The sequence below is a fragment of the Erpetoichthys calabaricus genome, chromosome 16 (assembly GCF_900747795.2).
Source record: "Erpetoichthys calabaricus chromosome 16, fErpCal1.3, whole genome shotgun sequence".
Lineage (NCBI taxonomy): Eukaryota > Metazoa > Chordata > Cladistia > Polypteriformes > Polypteridae > Erpetoichthys > Erpetoichthys calabaricus.
This window is the reverse complement of record NC_041409.2, coordinates 91,161,947-91,184,944: the sequence shown is the minus strand read 5'-3', so window position 1 is coordinate 91,184,944 and position 22,998 is coordinate 91,161,947. Positions and strand designations below refer to the sequence as shown.

Sequence of the window (22,998 nt, the reverse complement as noted above, 5' to 3'; positions counted from 1 at the left end):
AAATTCAGATGCATACAACAACAGAAGCATAAAAAACAAGAATACAGACTCACAGGAATCGATTCATTGATTGGCTATATTATTGACAAGTAAACAAAAATAAACTTAACAAGCACATTGGATGGAAGCATTGAATTGCCTGATATCAGTGGCAGAAAAGACCACCAGAGGCATTTTTTATAACATGCAGTAACCGGTTTTATTTTTAGATGTTGTAGTGCTTGAACTGTCATTCTGGGAAAATTGAACCATTTGCAAACCGCAACGTTCGCATTACCTGTACTAAATGCTGCTGCTTCTTGTCCTCACTCTATTATTTTATTTATTTCCTTGCTTAACACTACCTTCTATGTGAGCGTAACCAATGTAGACCTGCTTAAGAAGAGCGCTGGGGATTGTTAGATTTTACTTAAGTATTTTACTTAAAATTAAGTGTTGAACATTTTGATAGTACATTTTGCATACTGCTTTTTATTAAACATGGAAAGGAGTTTAAAATTTTCTGTATTGCCCAGCTCTAACCCACAATACACCTTTCCATTGTTGCCATCTTCTTGTAAGGATTTTTTTTGTGTTAATTTATACATTTTTCTTTTAAAGGCAGAGTTCTGCAGCCAACCTTTGGATTTATATTCTTATGTGCATAGTCAAGGAATTGGAACCCAGCTTGCTGCCCTTTACATATCATGGGCAGAAGAATATGAAAGCCAAGGCAACGTAAAAAGGGCTGATGCCATTTTTCAGGAGGGTCTGAAATGCAAAGCAGAACCGTTTGATAAACTTCAGTATCATTTCAGGTACTAATAAAAATGCAGTTACTATTTGTGTGTGTGTGTGTTCCCGAAACAACTAAACCTATCTGGTCTTAACATTCACTGCTCTCCCTACAATAAGAAATACTTTCCTAGATGCTGACTATTGGCCAGCAGATTTAACAGTTACTTCTGAAACCTCAGCTTTAGGTTAGGGGGGAAAACTGTCATGTTTGATGTACCAGCTTCAATTTAAGTTTCCTCTTATAAATGCCTCATCTTTTTTTGATTCTTTGCATGGTACAGAATGTTGCTTTGGAATGCTCTTATTTATAAAAAAAAAAAAAAAAAAAAAAAGTCTATAGAACACTGAATATTAGATGAGAGTTTTCATTAATGAGTTATGTATGTTGCATTATTGTATTTACAGGTTTCATTCATATGCAACATTAAAATGAGTTCTGGAAATGTGCTTACCAGTTACGTAGATTCACCCGAGTTTTCATGAAGAATTGTAAAACACTCGGAGGTACTGAGCACATCACTGTACTGCTCATGTCACATTAAAGTTAAGCATGAAGCAGAAACACCTACAGTATTTGACCTTTAACTCTTTCAGGGCTGATGTCGACTTTTGTCAAAAGGAGGCTTTGATGATTGTAATCAACTGTAAACTGTGACAAAACCAACCGTTTGTTTTAGTTTGACTCTCCTTGCTAGAAGGAAAGTTAGCTTCATTGGTTTGACTGAGATTTCCTGCGCTCGTGTGAGTAGTAAGGCACAAACAAGAGCAAAAATGGCACTGACATAATGGCGAGAGATCAAAGCAAATGCGTAAAGCAAAATACTCCGTGGACAAAGTTTTGCCTATTATCTCTGAACTGGACTATGACTTGTCGGACTCCGATTTTGATGCAAGTGATTGAAAATGAATGTGAGGTTCCAGCTTCAGCTGACTGGTCCCCAGCTAATCATGGTGCTGAACAGGTTCATGTAGCTGAAACGCCTATGTCAATGTTCGTCAGGAGGACTGCCACTTAACAATTATAAGAGGTAGAAACCAGATTGCAATGCACTGTGACCGCTGCTGCCGCCCCAGCCACATGAAGACAGCCTGGCAGCAAGCCTGCCACACATTCTTGGCAAACTGGTAGCCACATAATGCAGCAACAGATGTTTAATGTTGATTTCTGTGTGAAACCATTGCTTTTCAGAAACTGTTTTTGGAAAAAACATTCTGCCCTCAAAGAGTTAATTCAATATGTACCAAGTTTATCTTTCCCTGTGAAAGAAGTGTAGTAAAGTTCAAATAAGAGTATAATAGTTACTGGGTATTGAAGCCAGTTTTTAACCTTATTTACTTAATTTGTATCATTTAACTTCATCAATATTTGACTAGAACACCCATTAAACACTATATTTAATATTTTATGGGTTTATGTAATTACAGTTTTGAACAAAGTCAGCTTTTAATACTTGATCGACAAATGTGGTTTGCTTTATTTGTTCCTTTTCTAATGATGGTCAAGTATGGGTTTTATTAAGATCGTATATATTCTTTGTGACGGGGTTTATTGTACAAGGTATGTGCCTAGTCTTTTTGTATGCAGTATTTGTTGACGCTTTCTGTCTCAGATTTTCTATCTAAATTTAACACTTTGATTTATTTGTTTTAGAAACTTCCAGGCCCGATTGTCCCAACAAATCATGTCTAGTATGGCTGAAAGCTGCTCAGATGATACTGAGAGTAATCCAGATGGAGAGTTAAACAGAGCCTCTCTTGCCGAGTTGAAATTTAAAGGAAAGAAAAAGGCAACAGTCCCAGTTATTCGAACAGGACCATCATTAAAAAGTAAGGTTTAAATGTCCAAATGGTCTGTGAAGTACAAGTTTAAAAGAATATTTTAACTAATAGGGTCGCATAGTGATACAAGGGTTAGTGTTGCAGCTTCATTGCTTCAGAGTTTTGGGTTTGGTGCTGTCTGTGTGGATGTTCCATGTTCTTCCCATGATTGTGTGAGGTTTTTTCTCCTATATCCCAAAAATACATTTGCCACCTTAACTCAACTCCACTCTCAGCTATTTGTGTTGTATGCAGCAAAGTTAAAGGAGACGCTCAAAGCTCTGTCATAGTTTAGCCAGCCCAGAAACAGACTGGGCCCCTTTTGAAGATCTCCGGTACTGGCAGCAGCAATTTCATTGACCCATGTTCAATTCCTGCTGCTGACGATGTCTTGGGGAGGGCATAATGACTGAGAAAGAGACATTGCCTTGCTCAAATTTGTCATAGGTGACAATCAAAGGTTGTTCTAGGATTCACTTGGGGAGGGGCTGAATGTAACAGGCGGTGTGTGCAACAAGGATAGGAAGGTTGAAACATGGGAAAGCCACTTTAAAAGGCTAGGTGCCAGATTGGGAGGCTGGTTTAAATGGTGATGCCTCTGTAGCTGAGCAGTATACCTGGCGGCTGTGAGTCTATTAACCCATGTTTGGTTTCCCTTGCTGATGTCTTAAGGAGCATGTTCATACAATGCTTGTAAGATAGGCAATGCCTATGCTCTCCCTTGAGCTGGGTAAGTACATTTAAACTTGGATGAATGATTTTCATTAAAAGGAAATGCAAATTTAATACCCAACTCTACCTTAACATTGGACATGGTAATTTAGAGTTTAAATCTATTAAACCCACCACCTTGGATTTTATATATATATATATGTGTGTGTGTGTGTGTGTGTATAATAGTTGGGGTTTTATGCAAAACTGACATTTTAATTTGAATGAAAACAAATGCAGTTAACTTAACAGTGTGCTTAACATGTATAGAGAGACATTAGTCAATGATTTGTTACAGAATCAGAGGGACTGGAACCTTAAACTTGCGTACTGAATTATTGTCAATACATATTTGTTATCTTGAGTGATGTAAGATTTGATAACAATAGCAAATACTAAATACAAACTATGAGGTGGAAGATGCATTAAACAATTTAAATGCAGTATAAAATAGTCCCTCAAACCTCTCCAAACAAGAGACATTCTAGGGTAGCCACTTTAAGGCTAGAAATCATTTTTGAACAATCAACAATGTTGCTGGAGGAAATGTGTACCAGTCGGTGAAATCAACAGCTCTGTGTAACAGACTTCCAGTATATGGAAGGCTGGACAAAACACTCCATTACTCAAAGATCGTTGTGAAAGCACATATGAATTTTACCTTAAGGCATGAGATAGTTAGGTCCATAAATATTTGGACAGACAACTTTTTTCTAATTTTGGTTCTGTACATTACCACAATGAATTTTAAATGAAACAACTCAGATGCAGTTGAAGTGCAGACTTTCAGCTTTAATTCAGTGGGGTGAACAAAACGACTGCATAAAAATGTGAGGCAACTAAAGCATTTTTTTTTAACACAATCCCTTCTTTTCAGGAGCCCAAAAGTAATTGGACAATTGACTCAAAGGCTATTTCATGGGCAGGTGTGGGCAAGTCAGTCGTTATGTCATTATCAATGAAGTAGATAAAAGGCCTGGAGTTGATTTGAGGTGTGGTGCTTGCATGTGGAAGATTTTGCTTTGAACTGACAACAGGTGGTCAAAGGAGCTCTCCATGCAGGTGAAAGAAGCCATCCTTAAGCTGCGAAAACAGAAAAAACCCATCGGAGAAATTGCTACAATATTAAGAGTGGAAAAATCTACAGTTTGGTACATCCTGAGAAAGAAAGCAAGCACTGGTGAACTCAACAACGCAAAAAGACCTGGACGTCCACGGAAGACAACAGTGGTGGATGATCGCAGAATCATTTCCACGGTGAAGAGAAACCCCTTCACAACAGCCAACCAAGTGAACAACACTCTCCAGGGGGTAGGCGTATCGATATCCAAGTCTACCATAAAGAGAAGACTGCATGAAAGTACATACAAAGGGTGCACTGCAAGGTGCAGGCCACTCATAAGCCTCAAGAATAGAAAGGCTAGATTGGACTTTGCTAAAGAACATCTAAAAAAGCCAGCACAGTTCTGGAAAAACATTCTTTGGACAGATGAAACCAAGAGCAACCTCTACCAGAATGATGGCAAGAAAAAAGTATGGAGAAGGCGTGGAACAGCTCATTATCCAAAGCATAGCACATCATCTGTAAAACACGGTGGAGGCAGTGTGATGGCTTGGGCGTGCATGGCTTCCAGTGGCACTGGGACACTAGTGTTTATTGATGATGTGACACAGGACAGAAGCAGCCAAATGAATTCTGAGGTGTTCAGAGACATACTGTCTGCTCAAATCCAGCTAAATGCAGTCAAATTGATTGGATGGCGTTTCATGATACAGATGGACAATGACCCAAAACATACAGCCAAAGCAACCCAGGAGTTTATTAAAGCAAAGAAGTGGAAAATTCTTGAATGGCCAAGTCAGTCACCTGATCTTAACCCAATTGAGCAGGCATTTCACTTGTTGAAAACTAAACTTCAGACAGAAAGGCACACAAACAAACAGCAACTGAAAGTCGCTGCAGTAAAGGCCTGGCAGAGCATTAAAAAGGAGGAAACCCAGCATCTGGTGATGTCAATGAGTTCAAGACTTCAGGCTGTCACTGCCAGCAAAGGGGTTTCAACCAAATATAACAAATTAACATTATTTCCAGTTATTTAATTTGTCCAATTACTTTTGAGCCCCTGAACTGAAGGGATTGTGTTAAAAAAAAAAAAATGCTTTAATTGCCTCACATTTTTATGCAATCGTTTTGTTCACCCCACTGAATTAAAGTTGAAAGTCTGCACATCAACTGCATCTGAGTTGTTTCATTTAAAATTCACTGTGGTAATGTACAGAACCAAAATTAGAAAAAAGTTGTCTCTGTCCAAATATTTATGGACCTAACTGTATATAGTTTTTGGCTAAACAGATACTGTATATTGTAGAAATGGAACAATGTCCACACCTCTAAAGCACTATTTGTAAATTGCAGTGCAAAAGCCTAATCGGACTAAACGGGGACAAATCTGTTTGGAAGATAGGGTTGAAATCACTCCTGAATAGCATGCAGTGTTGTGACGTACGTGAAGCCATTGTTGCTACTAAAGGTGGTTCTACAAAATAATGAGGCATGGAAAATACTTTTTTCTTTTTTTTTTTTTCCTTCTTCAGTCTCCTTAAAAAGGAATTCTGAGCTTTTAGTGTTCTAAAACAAGTATCACCGGACAATGTAGTACTGTATAGGATTTGATATTCAGTGAAATTAGAGAATTGGTCAAGGGTCTAAATATTTTTGTAAGGCACCATATTAAGAGACTTCATTCATTACTGATATTTTTTTAATATGTTAGTATAAATGTAAATAGTATGTTTTCCTGTCCAGCTTGAAATGTTTTGAAATTCCTCCAAAAAGTTCAAACAATATTTTTGTTTGAATCATTAGGCCATGCTCGTGGCTTAAGTTTGCAAGGATCTAATCTAGTCCGGAATCAGCAGAAGTCCTCTCTGCCTGTTTTTGATGAAAATAAGGTGGTGCCGACCGAGTCTGAGAGTATAAACCGAGAATCTTGGATGGCACCCCCTAGCATCAGAGAAAAAGAGAATGAACAGGATCCCAGAAAATGGAGCAAAACAAAGGTATTGGGGGTGTGGAAAAAGTAGTACAACTCAGTGGCCTAAATTTATTTTACACTATAAAATGTGATGGGGAAAGTGACAAATGATTCTTGCTTTAAAGCTATTGGAACTGAATTATCCTTAGACTCCCTTCATTCATCTTATTCTTCTTTGTACTAATCTTAAGTGTGGGTTTATGCAATAACATTGAAAATGTCTTTGTGTTGAATCTCTGTAACAATGTCTTCTGCTTATTGTACTTACCTTCTGCTAACAAATTTCCCTCTGCGATAATAGGCTACCTAACCTAACTTTACATTACAGATGTTTCAGATGGGCTTCTACGAGTTTTTCCTTAAATATTTTATATTGCCCTCCTTTGGTTGTTTTTTGATGTGCTATGGTTGTCTCTCCACCATAGTGTTTAGCTCCTAGGGTTATGGGCTTAGGAACCAAATAGTTCTATAGTAATTTGACTTCATCTATGTTGAATATAATCTTTTTGTATACTTTGTTTTTAGAATGTTTGAGTTAACGTACTGTGTGTTTAACTTTTAAGTGGAGTTCTTAGTTGTACTTTGCTTAGTCACCAAGAGTCTCTTGATATTGAATAACTTCATTTTTTTCCCCTAAGTGTTTGTTTAACATATTTAATAATGTTTTTTGTGTTTCTAGGTTTACATTTTAATACCCTTTGTTTATGTCTCTAGCTTTCAGGTGCTGCATGTTCAGCTACTACTTCCCTAAATAACAAGACCGATTTTGTTCCATTTGTGGAGGAGTCGGATCAGTTGTCTGTTATGTAAGTTGTGTTGAATGCTGTGAATATTTTTTCCCTTTTTGCTTTCAATTGTTTTTAAGTCAATATTTGTATAGTAGGTTATAATATATACACAATATTTAATAGTGTGTTGTAGATAGTCCTACTATGAGGCCTTTTAAATGGTGACTGACTGTTTTGGTTTTTAAAATTGGATATTGCATTGGTATTGACCTTTTGTATTGGGCTGAATGGTCGATTCATGTTCATATTTGTGTAAAATGAAGTGTAGGGTCCCCTGTAAGGTAATCACAAGCAGTGCTACACAGGTGATGGCAGAGGGCAGAGCCAAGGAGGATAGATCCTTTAATTTTATTTACTTCGGTTCTTTAGCTTAGTTACAGTTGTCATTGAAGATTGAATTTTTAGTGAATCATGGTCTCTTAAGAAAGTAAACTTTTAAAGGAAAGCCCAAATCTACAGTGTGAGAGATCATTACCTGTTAACTTTGCATTGTCTTATGAAGTGCTTAGATGTGATATTCTCATTATATAGGCTGAAGATATTTAAATGTTAAATATATATTATGATTGTTGACTTTGCTGCACAGTTAGGTATCTGCTTCTTGTATCACTTTTATAGGGGATGCAGAAATACAGATACAAATTTGATTTGATCTTTTTAAGGAGAAAGTAGGGTGAAATGACACCTTTTATTGGCTAACTAAACAGATTACAAATGTAAGCTTTCGAGGCAGCTAAGGCCCCTTCATCACTGATCTGCTTGTTAAGACTAATAGCCTGCTCCTTCAAGTATCCAATTCAGTGTATACAGCCATAGTCAAGAGGTTTAGTTGTTTTATCAAACATTAGAATGAACAAGATCTGAAATCTAAGTAATTTTGTCTGTTGCATAATTGTTTGTGGCCATCCTTGGTGGTTTCAGCATCTCAAACAGCTATCCTCCTGTGGTTTTAACCCACTATAGTATACAGTTCACAGATATAAGGAGGAAAAAAAAAACATCCAGGTTACAGTAGTTCTTTTGGCGAGAACATCCATGTTATGAGAGAGGTCAGCAAAGATTGGTTAGTCATAATTGCTGAAGCCAACTGAAAGCCTACAAATACGTGGGATAAGAGTTGTTTACAATAATGGTGTGCAGAATGGTATTTCTGAACAGACAGTGCTTCTGACCTTTAAGCAGATAGGCTACAGAATCAAAATACCACTCTGAGTTTCACTTTTCTTAGCTAAGAACAGGAATATGAGGGTACAGTGACTGTTTGATCACGAATGTTGTCTGGAGTTGCAGAATCTGGATTTATGTTCCAACAAGCAAAGTAGAGTCAAACAGCCCAAGTTCATGGACCTGTTTAGAATATTAGACCAGTCTAGACAAGTACAGGCCATTCAGCCTAACAAAGCTTGCCAGTCTTATCCACTTAATTCTTACAAAATAAAAAGTCTAGTTTTGAAACTTCTTAAAGTCTTACTGTCTGCTATGCTATTTGGTAACTTATTCCAACTGTCTATCAATCTGTTTTGCTCTTTGTTAATGGTATAGGAATGAGGTGATTGCGTAATGATGTGAGAATATTCTCTTTCACACATTAGACATCTTAATGGCAGTTCATACCAATCCATCAACTCCATGACACAGAATGCTTAATTGCATTGTTACCGACAAGCCTGAACTTTTTCAAAAGGATGCTTCATCAGGATAATGTTCCATGTCACAAAGCATGCATCTTCTCACTCTAGTTTTATGACTATGACAGCGACTTCAGTTGCATTCACTGGCCTTTGGACTCCCTAGGTCTCAATTTTGTAGAGCACCTTTGGTATGAGAGCTGCAACATGAATATGTAGACATGAGTCAATATGGACTAAAATCCCTAAAGAATGTTTTCAACCCCTTGAAGCCCAGCATTGAAAAATTTGGACTATTCTGATAGCAAAAGGAAGTCAGAACTTAATAACTGGCCATTTAGCTGTATATCTGTCAATGCTTCTTTGTGTTACTGTTTGTTTATATGCTTTTTTCAAAAAGTGTTGTTTGGTGGAACTGATTGACATCCTTGATGCTAACTATGTCTATGGCTGTCCACTTGCAGAACGCCATGTAAAATCAATTCTTCTGTGAATAATGTACTATCTGCACGTAAACCTGGAAAAAATGAAGACTTGCTTGAGAAGGTTCAAGTTGAACCAAAGGAGGAAGGAGACATTAAAGTCATGTATTGTAAACAACTGCTGTATGGTGGTGCCAGTGAATTCTGCTTTGAAGAGGTCAGAGCAGAACTATTCAGAAAGAAGGGTAATGAAAATTTGCATGTATTAAAAAAAAAAAAAAAAAAAAGTGTTTTGACTTCTATCCAGGTGATTAGATATCTGTAACATGATTAATATGAAATACTTTCTTTGGATTGATGGCATCATGGCTAGGTTGTAGCAATTACCGCTGTGTCAGACCTGCCATATCACTTTTATAATCTACTCTACTCTGGTGCTGGTCAGCCTCATCAGTATGGTGTCAGAACATTTTAATGTGGTTATTAACTATATGTAGATATACATTATTGGAATAAGGAATCACCCATGAGGGCAGTTGTGGTTTAAAGTTCCCAAGACAGGTTTGTTTTGGCTCCTTTGTTAGACAGTCCTGTTACTTTGGAGCTTTTCTAACTCCATTTGTCAGAGTTTCAAAGCTAGCTTACGTGTAGGGTTTGTGTTTTATTTTTTATGCGTAGGGTTTATTTATTTATTTATTTTTTGTATCATAAAATGTTTAAAGAATGAGGTAAATGTAGAAAACAGATTTGCAACTAACCTTGAAGTATATATGATAATTCTTCCTCTATCATAACACTCTATCCTTGTGAGGTGAGATAATTAGTGGACATGATAGGAAACTGCCGTGGGACATCAACCTATGACCGAGTCAAACGGATGATCTCCACACATCCCGGTGTGTATTAGATCACAGGGGACACAAGCTTATTCACATTTTTGTTGGATAACCTGTTGATCCTTATTTTGGGGAGCTTGAGGGGAGAGAGAGAGACTTCATCACTGGCCAATGGCAGTTTTATGGTGCTGTTGCCTAAGACTGATAGAACACTATATAACTTTGAGTCAGATAGCATGTTAAACTTAACAACTGTAGAGCATTTCTGATTACATGATTAGGAATTACAGAGCAGATTACATGAGATCTCTGCACAGTTTAAAATTTCTAAAGCATTACAATCTCCCTACATTTTGACAATCAATTTACTGTCTTGCAATGCTGGTGAATGTACAAATATTTTTCCAGGTAGGGAAAGTGAGGCAGTTAACCTGGTGAACCACCCAGGCCTCCCTCTAGACAGCATTTTGTCTTATTTAAGAGAAGTTTTATTTAGTCTTGGCAGGACTTGTATTTTATTTATTTATTTTTTTTATTTATCAAGTGATTCATTTTCTTTCAGCATTTTCTGCACTAGATGAAAAAAATGAACAAATGCGGCGGGAAATAGAAGAGAAGCAAAAACTTGTGCAGCAGTTGCTAGCTGAAAGACAGCTGGAGACTTCCCAGGTAAAATTATGTTCTAGACATTTTTTGATTTTGCTTAGATGTATTCATTTACATCATGCTGTGAACTTAAGATTCACAAGAATGTTCAGTTTGTTAGCAAAACCTTTCCCTTGAAGAGTAAGTAGAGTGTCTTGACACAAGACTAACTTTTAATTTAAAATAAGTGTCTGGTCATTTACAGCTCTGAACTAAGAGAAAATATATTTATTTTAATCAGTTTCCACATTTTTCACAATTTTAAAACTGAAAAACGTGGAATTATACTGAACTTGACCTAACTACTTTTACGATGTGGAATGGAGCAGTTTACATGTGAAAGCTTGTTTTCAAAACAGGTATTGCCTGAACGCAGTCAAAGTGAACCAGATTGTGTGTCAAGTACACAGGCACCAAAATTAAACTTAAATGACCAGAGAACCTACGAAGAGCCAGAGTTTGGTGCCTTCCCAACACCCAGGTAAACAGATCTTTCATAGCTCCATTGTAAAATTTTCCAGTATAAGATAAAAAAAACTGCTTTGATTTTCTCCACTGTTGCACTTCAGTTTAAAATTTTCTTCTTTGAATTATATAAATATACTGTAATATTGCTCAAAAAAATTAAAGGAACAGTTTTTAATCAGTATAGCATCAAGTCAATGACACTTCTGGGCTATTGATCTGGTCAGTTAAGTAGCACAGGGGGTTGTTAATCAGTTTCAGCTGCTTTGGTGTTCATGAAATTAGCAACAGGTGCACTAGAGGGGCAACAATGAGATGGCCCCCAAAACAGGAATGGTTTAACAGGTGGAGGCCACTGACATTTTCACCCCCTCCTGTTTTTTTCACTCGTTTTGCATTTGGCTACGGTCAGTGTCACTACTGGTAGCATGAGGCGATACCTGGACCCTACAGAGGTTGCACAGGTAGTCCAACTTCTCTAGGATGGCACATCAATATGTGCCATTGCCAGAATGTTTGCTGTATCTCCCAGAACAGTCTCAAGGGCATGGAGGAGATACCAGGAGACAGGCAGTTACTCTAGGAGAGCTGGGCAGGGCCATAGAAGGTCCTTAACCCATCAGCAGGACTGACTGGTATCTGCTCCTTTGGGCAAGGAGGAACAGGATGAGCACTGCCAAAGCCTGCAAAATGACTTCCAGCAGGCAGGCCACTGGTGTGAATGTCACTGACCAAACAATCAGAAACAGGCTTCATGAGGGTGACCTGAGGGCCCGACGTCCTTTAGTGAGCCCTGTGCTCACTGCCCGGCACTGTGGAGCTTGATTGGCATTTGCCATAGAATACCAGAATTGGCAGGTCCACCACTGGCGCCCTATGCTTTTCACAGATGAGAGCAGGTTCACCCTGAGCACATGTCAGACATGAAAGGGTCCGAAGAAGCCTGTAACATCGCTCAGCATGACTGGTTTGGTGGTGGGTCAGTGATGGTCAGGGGAGGCATATCCATGGAGGGAGGCACAGACCTCTACAGGCTAGAAAGCGGCACCTTAACTGCCATTAGATACTGGGATGAAACCCTTGGACCCATTGTCGGACCCTATACTGGTGCAGTGGGTCCTCTGTTCCTCCTGGTGCACAACAATGCCCGGCCTCATATGGTGAGAGTATGCAGCAGTTCCTAGTGGATGAAAGAATTGATACCATTGACTGTCCCCCACGCTCGCTCGCCTGACCTAAAACCAATAGAACAACTCTGGGTGGGATATTGTTTTGGTCCATCTGATATCTCAGACTGTCCAGGAGCTCAGTGATGCCCTGGTCCAGATCTGGGAGGAGATCCCCCCAGGACACCATCCAATGTCGCATTAGGAGCAGGTCCCAGCCCAACCCCCTGGACATGGTCAGGCATGCATACAAGCATGTGGAGGCCATACAACCTACTGAGTACGATATGGAGTTGCTGCAATGAAATTTCGGCAAAATGGACTTGCCTGCCGCATCATTTTTTCACTTTGATTTTCGGGGTGTCATTGAATTCAGCCCTCTGTATGTTGATAATTTTCATTTCCATCAAATGATGTGACATCCTTTCGTTCCTAACACGTTTCCCAGTCCATAGCAGTATAGATATCCAGCAGGATTTTTTCCCCCATTGAGATTGAATGTGTTTTCAAAGTGTTCCTTCAAATATTTTAAAGAGAAGCAAAACCCTTGTTATCCTTATTCCTATTTCTTTGGTTGAGTATCAGAATAATGAACAGGGTGAGAATGTGGTTAAACCCAAGTAATAAATGGTAGAATTAACTATAATCTTCCTCCTATTATACAATGTTTGACTTGAGCTTGCTTAATCTGCTTTAATTCTGTGTCACCCCCCCCACCCCCCGCTCTCTCTCTCATGAAGTTGGTCATTTTAATTTTAAATTTTCTTTCATAAACAAACTCATACAGCAATCATAATGTCACTATTATGTTTATCTGCAGGAATGTCAAGTCTATGGATTTCTTACAAGAAGTGGCTTCTTGTGAAGGTAGTTTATTTCTTTCCTAACTAATGTTTAGTCCATATTATGAAATGCATCTATTTTAAAGCGTTTAATAGACTATTTTTCAAAGTGGTTGAATCAACAATAATATAACCTCCTGAACTTTACATCACTTTCCACATTCAGGATCAAAGTCTGTGTATCCCTGACCTGTCTAGGGTAGAGTAGGTTCGAGACTTCGCCTACTAGTAAGGTTCAGGTAGTTTCTACAGTATGTAAAGCGGGTAGTTTGCTGGAAAAAATTCCCAGAGTAAGCTACGTGTCACTGTAAAATGTGTAAATTGTATCTAGCATGTTTACAGTAATAATTAATAGAGTAATTTAAAAATCTAGAGAATGTAAAAAAAGGCTGAGAAAAATATATAATATTTTTTAATTCATACCCAACTGTTTTCCCTGTTAAAGCTGAAGAAAATTTTACTTTAGGAGAGTTGAGCAGTCAACAGAAAGCTGTAAGCGTGAATGCCTGTAACTTTATATATATATATTAAAAAAAAAAAAAAAAAAAAGTGAGATATTTAGTTAAAATATAATTAGCACATTATCAGCTTACTGCCGTATATACTCAAGTATAAGCCGAACCGAATATAAGCCGAGGTACCTAATTTTACCTACAAAAACTGGAAAAACTTATTGACTCAAGTATAAGCCTAGGGTGGGAAATGCAGCAGCTACTGGTAAGTTTCAATAATCAAAATAAATACCAATAAAATTACCATACATTAATTGAGGCATCAGTAGGTTAAATATTTTTGAGTATTTATTTAAAAGAAAAACAGTAAACTAGCTCTGTAAGTGGAGAAGAGGGTCAACAAAAACAATATGGTATCTCTCTCTGTCGCGCACGTGTGTATGTGTCTCTCTCTCTCTGCACAGGGAGAGACTGAATACGTGCGGAAATCATCGGTGCGCACAAACTGAAAGGGAAACCAGCGGGACCTGACTAGAATATAAGCCGAGGGTGACGTTTTTCAGCACATTTTGGGTGCATACAGACTACTACTGCCACTTTACTGATCCAGCATACTAGTTTCAAATACATCACCTGATTGTCAGTCTATGTAGACTTTGCTTGTTTTTCTTGTGCCTCTCTTTGTTTCTTAATTGGAGGAAACAGGTTTGAGAATGACTAAGAGTTATTACTTTACCAGTGAACATATTTGCTTTTAGATTACCACGAACTTTTGCCAAAACCAAATAAAACTACTGGAAGACTATAAGTGAAATGTAAAATGGAATTGTGGCATCATAGAGAAAAGTGTCCTACAAAGTCCTTTTTCTGCTAGATTGGCCTATTTGTTATAGGAAAAGAGAGGTAGTAGCCTTTTACAGCTGATTTCCATCAAGTTATCATTGAGCATTGTTTGTAATCTGTGTGTCACCGATTTTTAACTTTTACAGATTCAGGTTTAAAGACAGTCAGCCTACTGGAAACCATTTAAAGAACTAATGATTGTGTGTTTCTTTAAAGTTCTCACCACAGCCACAAACTGGCTGCTGAGTTTATTTAAAAAAAAAAAAAAAAAAACCCTGAATATGAAGTCGCTAAGCAATACAATTTAGTTTACCGAATTGTTCTGTATTACTAGCATGGAAAAATATACTTGTGCCTGTTTTTAGCTTTTATTTTAACAAAGTTTAGTTGTGTTTTACACCAGGAGGTGGGATAAAGTAGCCCTCTCTGAACTCTGTAATTTCAGTCCTGTCCGAATCAATCATGTCTGTAGCTCGTTATGGACTGTGTGTTCATGTCTCAGTAAAAATTACAGACTTTTACCTTGTATAAAAAGTCTGTAAAATGACCATAGTTGAAACTAGTCCTGTTTTGAATTGGCAAGTCAGTAAATGTCATTTGAGAAATTCAAATGGGACTGAAATTACAAAAGTCTTCCAGTAATAATTACTTTATCCAGTGGTTGAAGTGGGGGGTTTGGGGGGGAAGAACTTTTGTTGTACTCCTTTTTGTGCATGCTAAATGACTGGGGTGTTGGGATAGGGGATGTTGTATCCCCTTCAGCTACCTGACGGTGTGCTGATATGCACAGTTTACATGGAAAAGCCAGCCTCCTGGTGTAAAACTAATCCCATTGCACGGTCCAAATTATAAAGAAGTCTAAACAAAGGCAACTTGCACCCTGTTTACTTCACTCCTGCTGCACACTTGGGCACCTCCACAGATCAGCCGTTTATCATATTCTGCAGCTGCGTGTACCGGGCAAGAACAGAGGCAACAGGAAAGCGACATCCAATGCATATGACCATAGAAAAACGTAAGCAATGAAATAAATAGACTCCTAAATAACAAATTTTGATTATTTCTAAAATAGTGATTAAAAAAATTACCTTGATAAAAGAAGGTTACTCCTTAATGGTTTGACTGCACTACATACACTGATTTTGGGCAACATTTCTCAAAAAGGAGATCGGATTAAATGTGGAGAGGGGTGAGTGGTGATGAGTGTACTTTGTAAATGCAGCATGGCTAAACACAACCGAAGATGAGACAAAAAGATGAAATCTAATTTAATCACTTTAATCCAGCAAGACAATGAAATTGTTACCCCTAAGTGCTTTAGAAAATAAGCACAATAGTCGCTACCTTTTGACATGCCGCTTTTGCCAGTGCCCCCATTTAAACTTTGGGAACACTGATTGAATAAGATTTTTCACATAAAGCAAGTGAATTAAACATTGAGGATATACTGATAATCATGTTGCTATCGTAAAAAAGAGCACTGTTTACTTGTAAGTGAATTGGCCAAGAAGAGTGAACAGTAAGTAATGTGAACAAATGAATCTTCATTACACAACAAGCAGCTCTGTGTTGCACGTTTGCATATCTTACACATGATAGTTGTATTCAAATCTTTTTATGCATGCAGGTCTTTAGTGTTGTTAAATTAAGTTTTTACAGTATAGGGAAATATATATGTAACTCCAAATGTGATGGGTGTAAAAATTGTTTTGTCATACATGTTTACAGCATTTATCATGAAATAGTAACAGACTACATGTTCAGCATTCAGCCCTAGCTTGATTCCTAGCATAGACAAAGCATTACACCTGTCTCACTTAAATTGGCTACCAAATGAACAAAGAATCATTAATCTGAATGAAGCTGGGGGCTAAAGCAGACACATCAACTAACATCTCTTGGAAGGTGCACCGGTTACAGTGGTCAGAGACGGGCTCAGAGGGGCTGACAAATAGACCTCTTCATTTAGCTCATGCTGCAAAATGCTTGCCTCTGAGTCAGAAAATGTGGGTTTGCAGTTCCCACTGACAGTTTACCACCGCACTTTGAAATGTACTGTATAAGCACACAAGTCCTAAGTGAGTGATGGTGGCGGCATAATGATGAGCCAATGCATGCATCTGGGGAGGGGTGAGTGGCCGACACCCACACATCCATGGTTATCATCTCTTCGACTGTTCACTTGGTATAATCTAGTTTAAAATTGTAGCATTTATGTCCTCTGTACATTATTCAGTGGGAAAGCTTTTATGAATTAAGAAAAGTAGTGTATTTCACTTACAGGTTCACCTCAGGTAATGCTAAACCTCTGTAAATCGGGGCACAGATTATCGTGGGGTCTACTGTAATAAGAAATGCTACTGTTATTCTGTGGTCTAGCCACCTCTTACCTGGTGGCAGTAGCACTGAAAAAGGTGCTAACTGAAAAGCATTGATGCCCTGGTCAATCTGCAGATCACCATTAACACAAGGTTATTTATTAGGCAACGCTTCAGAGAACACTCCTGCATGTATATTACAAATATTTGAAACAATCGCTGAGTCTCATGCACAGGTGCCAAGTTACTTTCACAGCCCTGATTTGAGTGAATCTTTAAATGATCTTTGGAGCCGTGAATGTAAATAATGCAGGCAAGGAAAATGGGTATTTAACTAGATATTCTTAAATTGAATAGTACCCTCCATGTGTAGCACTGTAAGCTGTTCTACACAGAATAAGTAAACATAGTCTGATGTACTAAAAATGCATAATTATTTCCCACAACATTTAACACTGCCTGGATGTACTTGTGTTATGCCATGCACACATTTGTTTTACCATCTGCCATCAGGTTTTACATTACTTCCTCTAATTGTACTATATTTTGCTGCCATTTTCTTATGGCTTTTTTAAACCTGCAAATTCTTTTCAGGGTTTAGGGGGCCAGGATACATATTTATATATGCGATTGTGTAGACTTGAAGTTTTGGAAGTTTTGTTTGTACAAATAACTGCTGATTTTTTGCTTTTTTAATCTTTATCTGATATAGTGCATATCTTCTATTTGTAATTTGCTCAAGAGTACTTTTGTTATAAGACAAGGTTTTCTAAAGTCCGTGGTCTTGCTTTCCAAAGCCTTGCTGCACTGTTCTTGAGAAATGTTCATGTTCCTTGCAGTCACTCCCTTGGAAGGGGAAGCGAATACTTCCTGTTGTATTTTACAGTTATTTAGGCTGTATTTGATGTTATGCTTTTACCATTTAACATTGTCCAGTTCTTATTTTCTCAGTTCTTAATAAAACATAACTTGTGTACGGTCTCCCAAGAAACTCCGAGTGAACACTCTCACCGTTCTTGCTCGCAACAAACTGACACTCACCACTCACAGACATTACCGCAACGACGCGTCTCCACTCCTCTTCCTTACAACCATTTACACAATGTATACAATTCTGATTAGTCTGAAATTTTGTTTCCCATGCAAAAATCAAATGCGGTGCGATGAAGGACCCAGTTCACGACTGCCAGGCGCGTTTAAACAGGGAGTTCTTCAACTGTGGTCATCCAACGCGCAGCGTAGCACGCGCCAGGTCGCTAGTATATAGTATATTGTTGTTTCCACCTACACAGACTGCAAAATTTATTTTAAAATATTGTTTTCATAATCTTGTATGTGACATTAGATTTAAAGTCTTTCTGTGTATACGGTAATCACTAATACTGATTTTAAATATAAATGAAAGGCGTTTTAACCCCCCCCCCCCCCCCCTTACAAATTGGAACAAAATGAAACAACTTTTATAAACCATTCGGCAGCATGAACTTCCTTTGTTTTGACAAATTGAACTAATATACTATTGTAATGCTATTGCTAACAGTTTTATGACGGCCATTCCAGAACATTGTACTTCTCCCTCTGCATGAATGCCTTTGTAGATTTCCAACTGTTTTGGGTCATTGTCTTGTCTTGTTGGAATATCCTGTTTGTGGCGTGAGTGCAGAATTGGCTTCTTTCTTATCACCCTGCCATACAGATGTTCTTTGTGCAAATTGCACTGAATTGTAGAACGATATACAGATACACCATCTGCAGCAGGATGTCCTTGCAGGTCTTTGGAGGTGATCTGTGGATTGTCTGTAACCATTCTCACAATCCTGCACATATGCCGCTCCTGTATTTTTCTTGGCCTGCCAGACCTGCTGGGTTTAACAGCAACTGTGCCTGTGGCCTTCCATTTCCTGATTCCATTCCTTACAGTTGAAACTGACAGTTTAAACCTCTGAGATGGATTTTTGTAGCCTTTCAACAATCCTTGTTTTCAGATCTTTTGAGAGTTGCTTTGAGGATCCCATGCTGTCACTCTTCAGAGGAGAGTCAAAGAGAAGCACAACTTGCAATTGACCACCTTAAATACCTTTTCTCATGATTGGACACACCTGTCTATGAAGTTCAAGGCTTAATGAGCTCATCCAACCAATTTGGTGTTGCGAGTAATCGGCATTGAGCAGTTACAGGCATTCAAATCAGCAAAATTACAAGAGGACCCAAATTTTTGCACATTTGATTTAATTTCATACAACTAAATACTGCTTCACTAAAAATCTTTGTTCAGAAAACGTTTTCATGTGACTATAGGTGAAACCTAAAGTGTTTTTATTTTTTTTTTTTTTTTTTTTTTTTTTTTTAATATGCAAGTTGGTGTCAAATTTATAATATTTATATAATTTAATATTTGATTTTGTTGGGTTTTTGCTATGTTTGACTTTAATTAAAGAAACAGAATGGTAAAACGACAATATGTGTTGCTCAGCTTTTCAGAATTTGCTTTGACTGGTCAACTTCTTTCTTTGTGTAGATCAATGTTTAAGTGATGGAGATGTTTTTGTGCCGCCACATTACAAGGATGATTTGGTAGTGGCTGAGTGCTTTCAAGGTGGTTATACTGGTAAGACTCACTGAATTTCAGATGTATGAATTTGTGTTACTCATTTATTTTCCAAAGTTTCTACAGCCATCTCTGTTAAGCTTTGCAAGAATCCCCATAAACTGAATAAGAACCACATTCTTTCTTGAATTGACATTTAGAATCTGACACCTTTTTGTTCTTGGAAAGTATATGTTACTGAAAGAAATAGGATGGTGTCTGAGTGCCCAATTTTTTCTCATATTTTGGATATTCTATGTTAAAGGACATCATAGAAGTAAACTGTAAGTAAACTACACACATAAATATTTGTTAGTTATCCTAGGTTTGTAGTGGCTGGCAAATAAAATTGTTAATCATGTTTTCATGGTGAATGGTGATAACGTTTCTGAAAGGATGAGAGACTATGGTGATAAATGCTAGAAAATGGCAAACAATATCAAAAACATCCATGAAAAAAGAATGTTACACGTGTAGCTTAATTCACTCATCAACATCCTGTTGTATGCTCATAAACTGCAAAACACATGCATTTTGTGTTAAAATATTGTCAAATACCTCCAAAAAAATGAAAGTCGATCGCAAACAGGAAGTCCATTTACACAGGGTTGCACATCTGAATTGAAGACAGGACTCTTGACCAATAAGTGAGGAAGAGGGTGAGGTCTTCAATTCAAAAGCACAATTTTGTGTGAGATTTTTTTTTTTTTTATGGTCATTTTTATATTGCTTGTTCTTGCCTCGCACTGGTCACCATTAGGCACCCATTCTATCAGAAACTTTATTGCCTCTTCCAACAGATTAAACATTTTTCTCAGCCATTGGTACAAACCATATGGGATAAGTAATATATTAAACAAATTTTTGTTAATGTTCCTTGAAATGAGAAGAGTATAATTTTAACTTTCCCAGCAATGATTCATGTTTGCTGAAAACAAAAATAATGAACATAAATGTTACGTAAAAACCTGTTTGGGTATAGTTTGGGGCGGGATCCTAGATTATTAAAAACATGGAGAATACTAGCTGTTATATAATGCTTCTGTCCTATTTTTCTCAATAGCATTTTCATATTTAAGCCATAATGTAAACAGAAATTAGACTGAGGTAATTGCTATACTCTGGTTTACCGTGATCAAATACAGATTTATCTCTTGCAGCAGACCTAAAATGATGATCATCTAAATGTCACACCATTCTTTTCACTTAATGTTTAATTTACTAATAAGAAGAGGGCTAGTAATTTCAAGTGCTGCTTCAGAACTCTTTTCATATAGATTCAACTTGGAGCTTAGCTGCTGTTTGTGTTGAGTTTGCAAACTCTTTGTCCACTTGGGTTTTCTTGAAAACCTCTTTTTCACCGGTCATTGATGACTGTTTAACATAGCATGCTTAACTAGATATAGAGTAACCACAACTTGGCATCACTGAAAAAAGGTAGTGTGAGCTATGCTTGTCCAGAGATTTTTCAGTATATTTAGGCTTAATGCCTTGTACTGTATGTAAATATAATTCGACGAAAAAGAAGCCTATAATGTCTATAAAAATGTTTCTTGTAGGTGCTAAATTGTAAAAAAAAACAAAAAAAAAACACTATTGGTTATTCACTTACAGTTAGGAATGTTTCTAAATTTAAACAAGGCTTTAATTACAGTATCTTAATGTGTTACTCATTTTTATTTTTACTTATTCCTATAGAAAGTATCTTTTTTTTGTTTTGTTTTGTTTGAGACTATAGTTCTGTTGCAATGCACATATACTGTACAGTTTTAAATTATATCAACAAACATATTTTCTATTTCAGAACCATTTTCTCGGGTCTCTGCATCCTTTACAATTTTTGATGAAATGGAAGCAACAGAATCCAAAGCAAAGTAAGTTTTAGTTTCAAGTTAAAACTATTCTTTCTCACAACTTCCAGCTATTTTCTTTGGATTTGGGTCTCTTTATGCTGCTTCACTAAAGCACTCATATCTTTCTCTTGGATATTTCTAGTCTTAAGATGATAGAAAACATATGGTAGCTTGCAATTCATTCAAAAATGCACACTCAGATGAGCAATGTTGCAGTACAATATTGTGTTCCCAAAGTAAAGGGGACAAAAAATCTGACCCAAACAAAAGCCAAAACTGTTCCCCCTAACCACATCAACATATCGGGATTTCTCAGGATTTCTCATATGTATAGATCAAAAGCAAAGACCTGGAAAGCTACTTTACAATAATATGAATATATTCTTGCCATATTGTAAAAAAAATCTTGAACTGTTCCTTAGAATTTCATCTTCTCTGATTTGAGATTGTAGTTGACATTTTCTCATTGTGTTGAGAGGTGATTTTGGATTCTTCCAGTTAATCATAATGAGTATTTGGATGAGCAGTGCAGTATAGGATACCACAATAAATTTCTCCCTTAGATCATATTATCCCATCTGGTGTTACTCCAGATATTGCTGTTAAGGGGTTTGGAGTGATTTTTAGGAAAAAAATCCATTTGAAAGTTAAGTGTTAGCCCCTTAGGTAAAATTCTAGTAGAAAGTGTCTTCTCCACTACTTGAAATCTTTTAAGAGTGAATTCCTCAACATTTGTTAATGAAACCTACCCACATCATGCTTCAAAAACGGAGACTGATGAAAGGTCAGGAAAAATTGTCATATTTTTCACAATTTTTAATGTGTATAGGAAAAACATTTTGTGATAGAAATTCAAAAGAAGCATAAACCATGTTAATAATCGGCTTATGGAGAATACTGAATAGTTTAGAGAATATTGTAATGTAGTTACAAATGGTTGCAACTACTTACAGTAAAACTACCTCAATATTCTGCATTGGTACAAAATCTTAACTGATCGGTAGACCATAAAACACCTGGTAGTTTCCCAATAATTAGAATTAACCGAAAGATTTTAACCATCAAATTCTAGTTTGGTAGATATGTTAGTAAGGTATCAAATTGTTAGCGCACTGTTTTGCCTGTTCTAAAATGAGAATGAGCAATAAATTCTGCTCAGTTACCTCACTGCAGATTATATAGAGATCACTATTTCTGTTGAGCTTGGCTAATCGGTTTACCGTAATAAAATGAATTGCACATTTGTTTTACACTTATTAGATGTTTAATTCATGCTGACTTGAAAGATGCAGATGAACCCATTATTGGATCTTTTAGATGTGACAAGGGTTGTGACTTTACAAAAGATCAAAATCACTAGTCTGACCCTATGTTTGGTTGACAGGAGTAACTGATGTGCCACACCAGGTCTGCAGTCCTTTACCAGATTTTAAATCAAGACTGACTTTGGTGTTAATGAAAATTTAGTTCTGTGCTTGAGTTGAACTGTTCAATTTACACATCACAAATGCTACTTTCATCCATCCATCCATTTTCCAACCCGCCAAATCCGAACACAGGGTCACAGGGGTCTGCTGGAGCCAATCCCAGCCAACACAGGGCACAAGGCAGGAACCAATCCCGGGCAGGGTGCCAACCCACCGCCCAGGGTTTCATGCTACTTCATTTACTTTAATCTCCTTTTACTGTCAATTTTTGGCTTATTTTTATTGTAAACTAGCTGCCCCCTGTGTCTCTGCCCGCGAAGTGAAACAAGACAGAGAGGAGGGCCCTGCCCGTCTCCCTACTCCTGATGTTGCACTTCGCCTCGGC

General features: G+C 37.4%; 1 protein-coding gene and 1 long non-coding RNA gene across 2 annotated transcripts in view; one reads left to right on the top strand and one right to left on the bottom strand.

Moving 5' to 3' along the window:
- Positions 1–22,998, bottom strand: part of LOC127526015 (uncharacterized) — a 59,549-nt gene that overhangs the window by 2,816 nt on the left and 33,735 nt on the right. The window lies entirely within an intron of this gene.
- Positions 1–22,998, top strand: part of bub1bb (BUB1 mitotic checkpoint serine/threonine kinase Bb) — a 56,911-nt gene that overhangs the window by 11,889 nt on the left and 22,024 nt on the right. The window contains exons 5-14 of the mRNA XM_028821648.2: positions 601–797; positions 2,429–2,604; positions 6,173–6,366; positions 7,056–7,147; positions 9,222–9,424; positions 10,578–10,684; positions 11,020–11,141; positions 13,112–13,158; positions 19,265–19,354; positions 21,138–21,207. Coding sequence (XP_028677481.2) covers positions 601–797; positions 2,429–2,604; positions 6,173–6,366; positions 7,056–7,147; positions 9,222–9,424; positions 10,578–10,684; positions 11,020–11,141; positions 13,112–13,158; positions 19,265–19,354; positions 21,138–21,207 — 1,298 coding nt within the window. The remainder of the gene's footprint in view (positions 1–600; positions 798–2,428; positions 2,605–6,172; positions 6,367–7,055; positions 7,148–9,221; positions 9,425–10,577; positions 10,685–11,019; positions 11,142–13,111; positions 13,159–19,264; positions 19,355–21,137; positions 21,208–22,998) is intronic.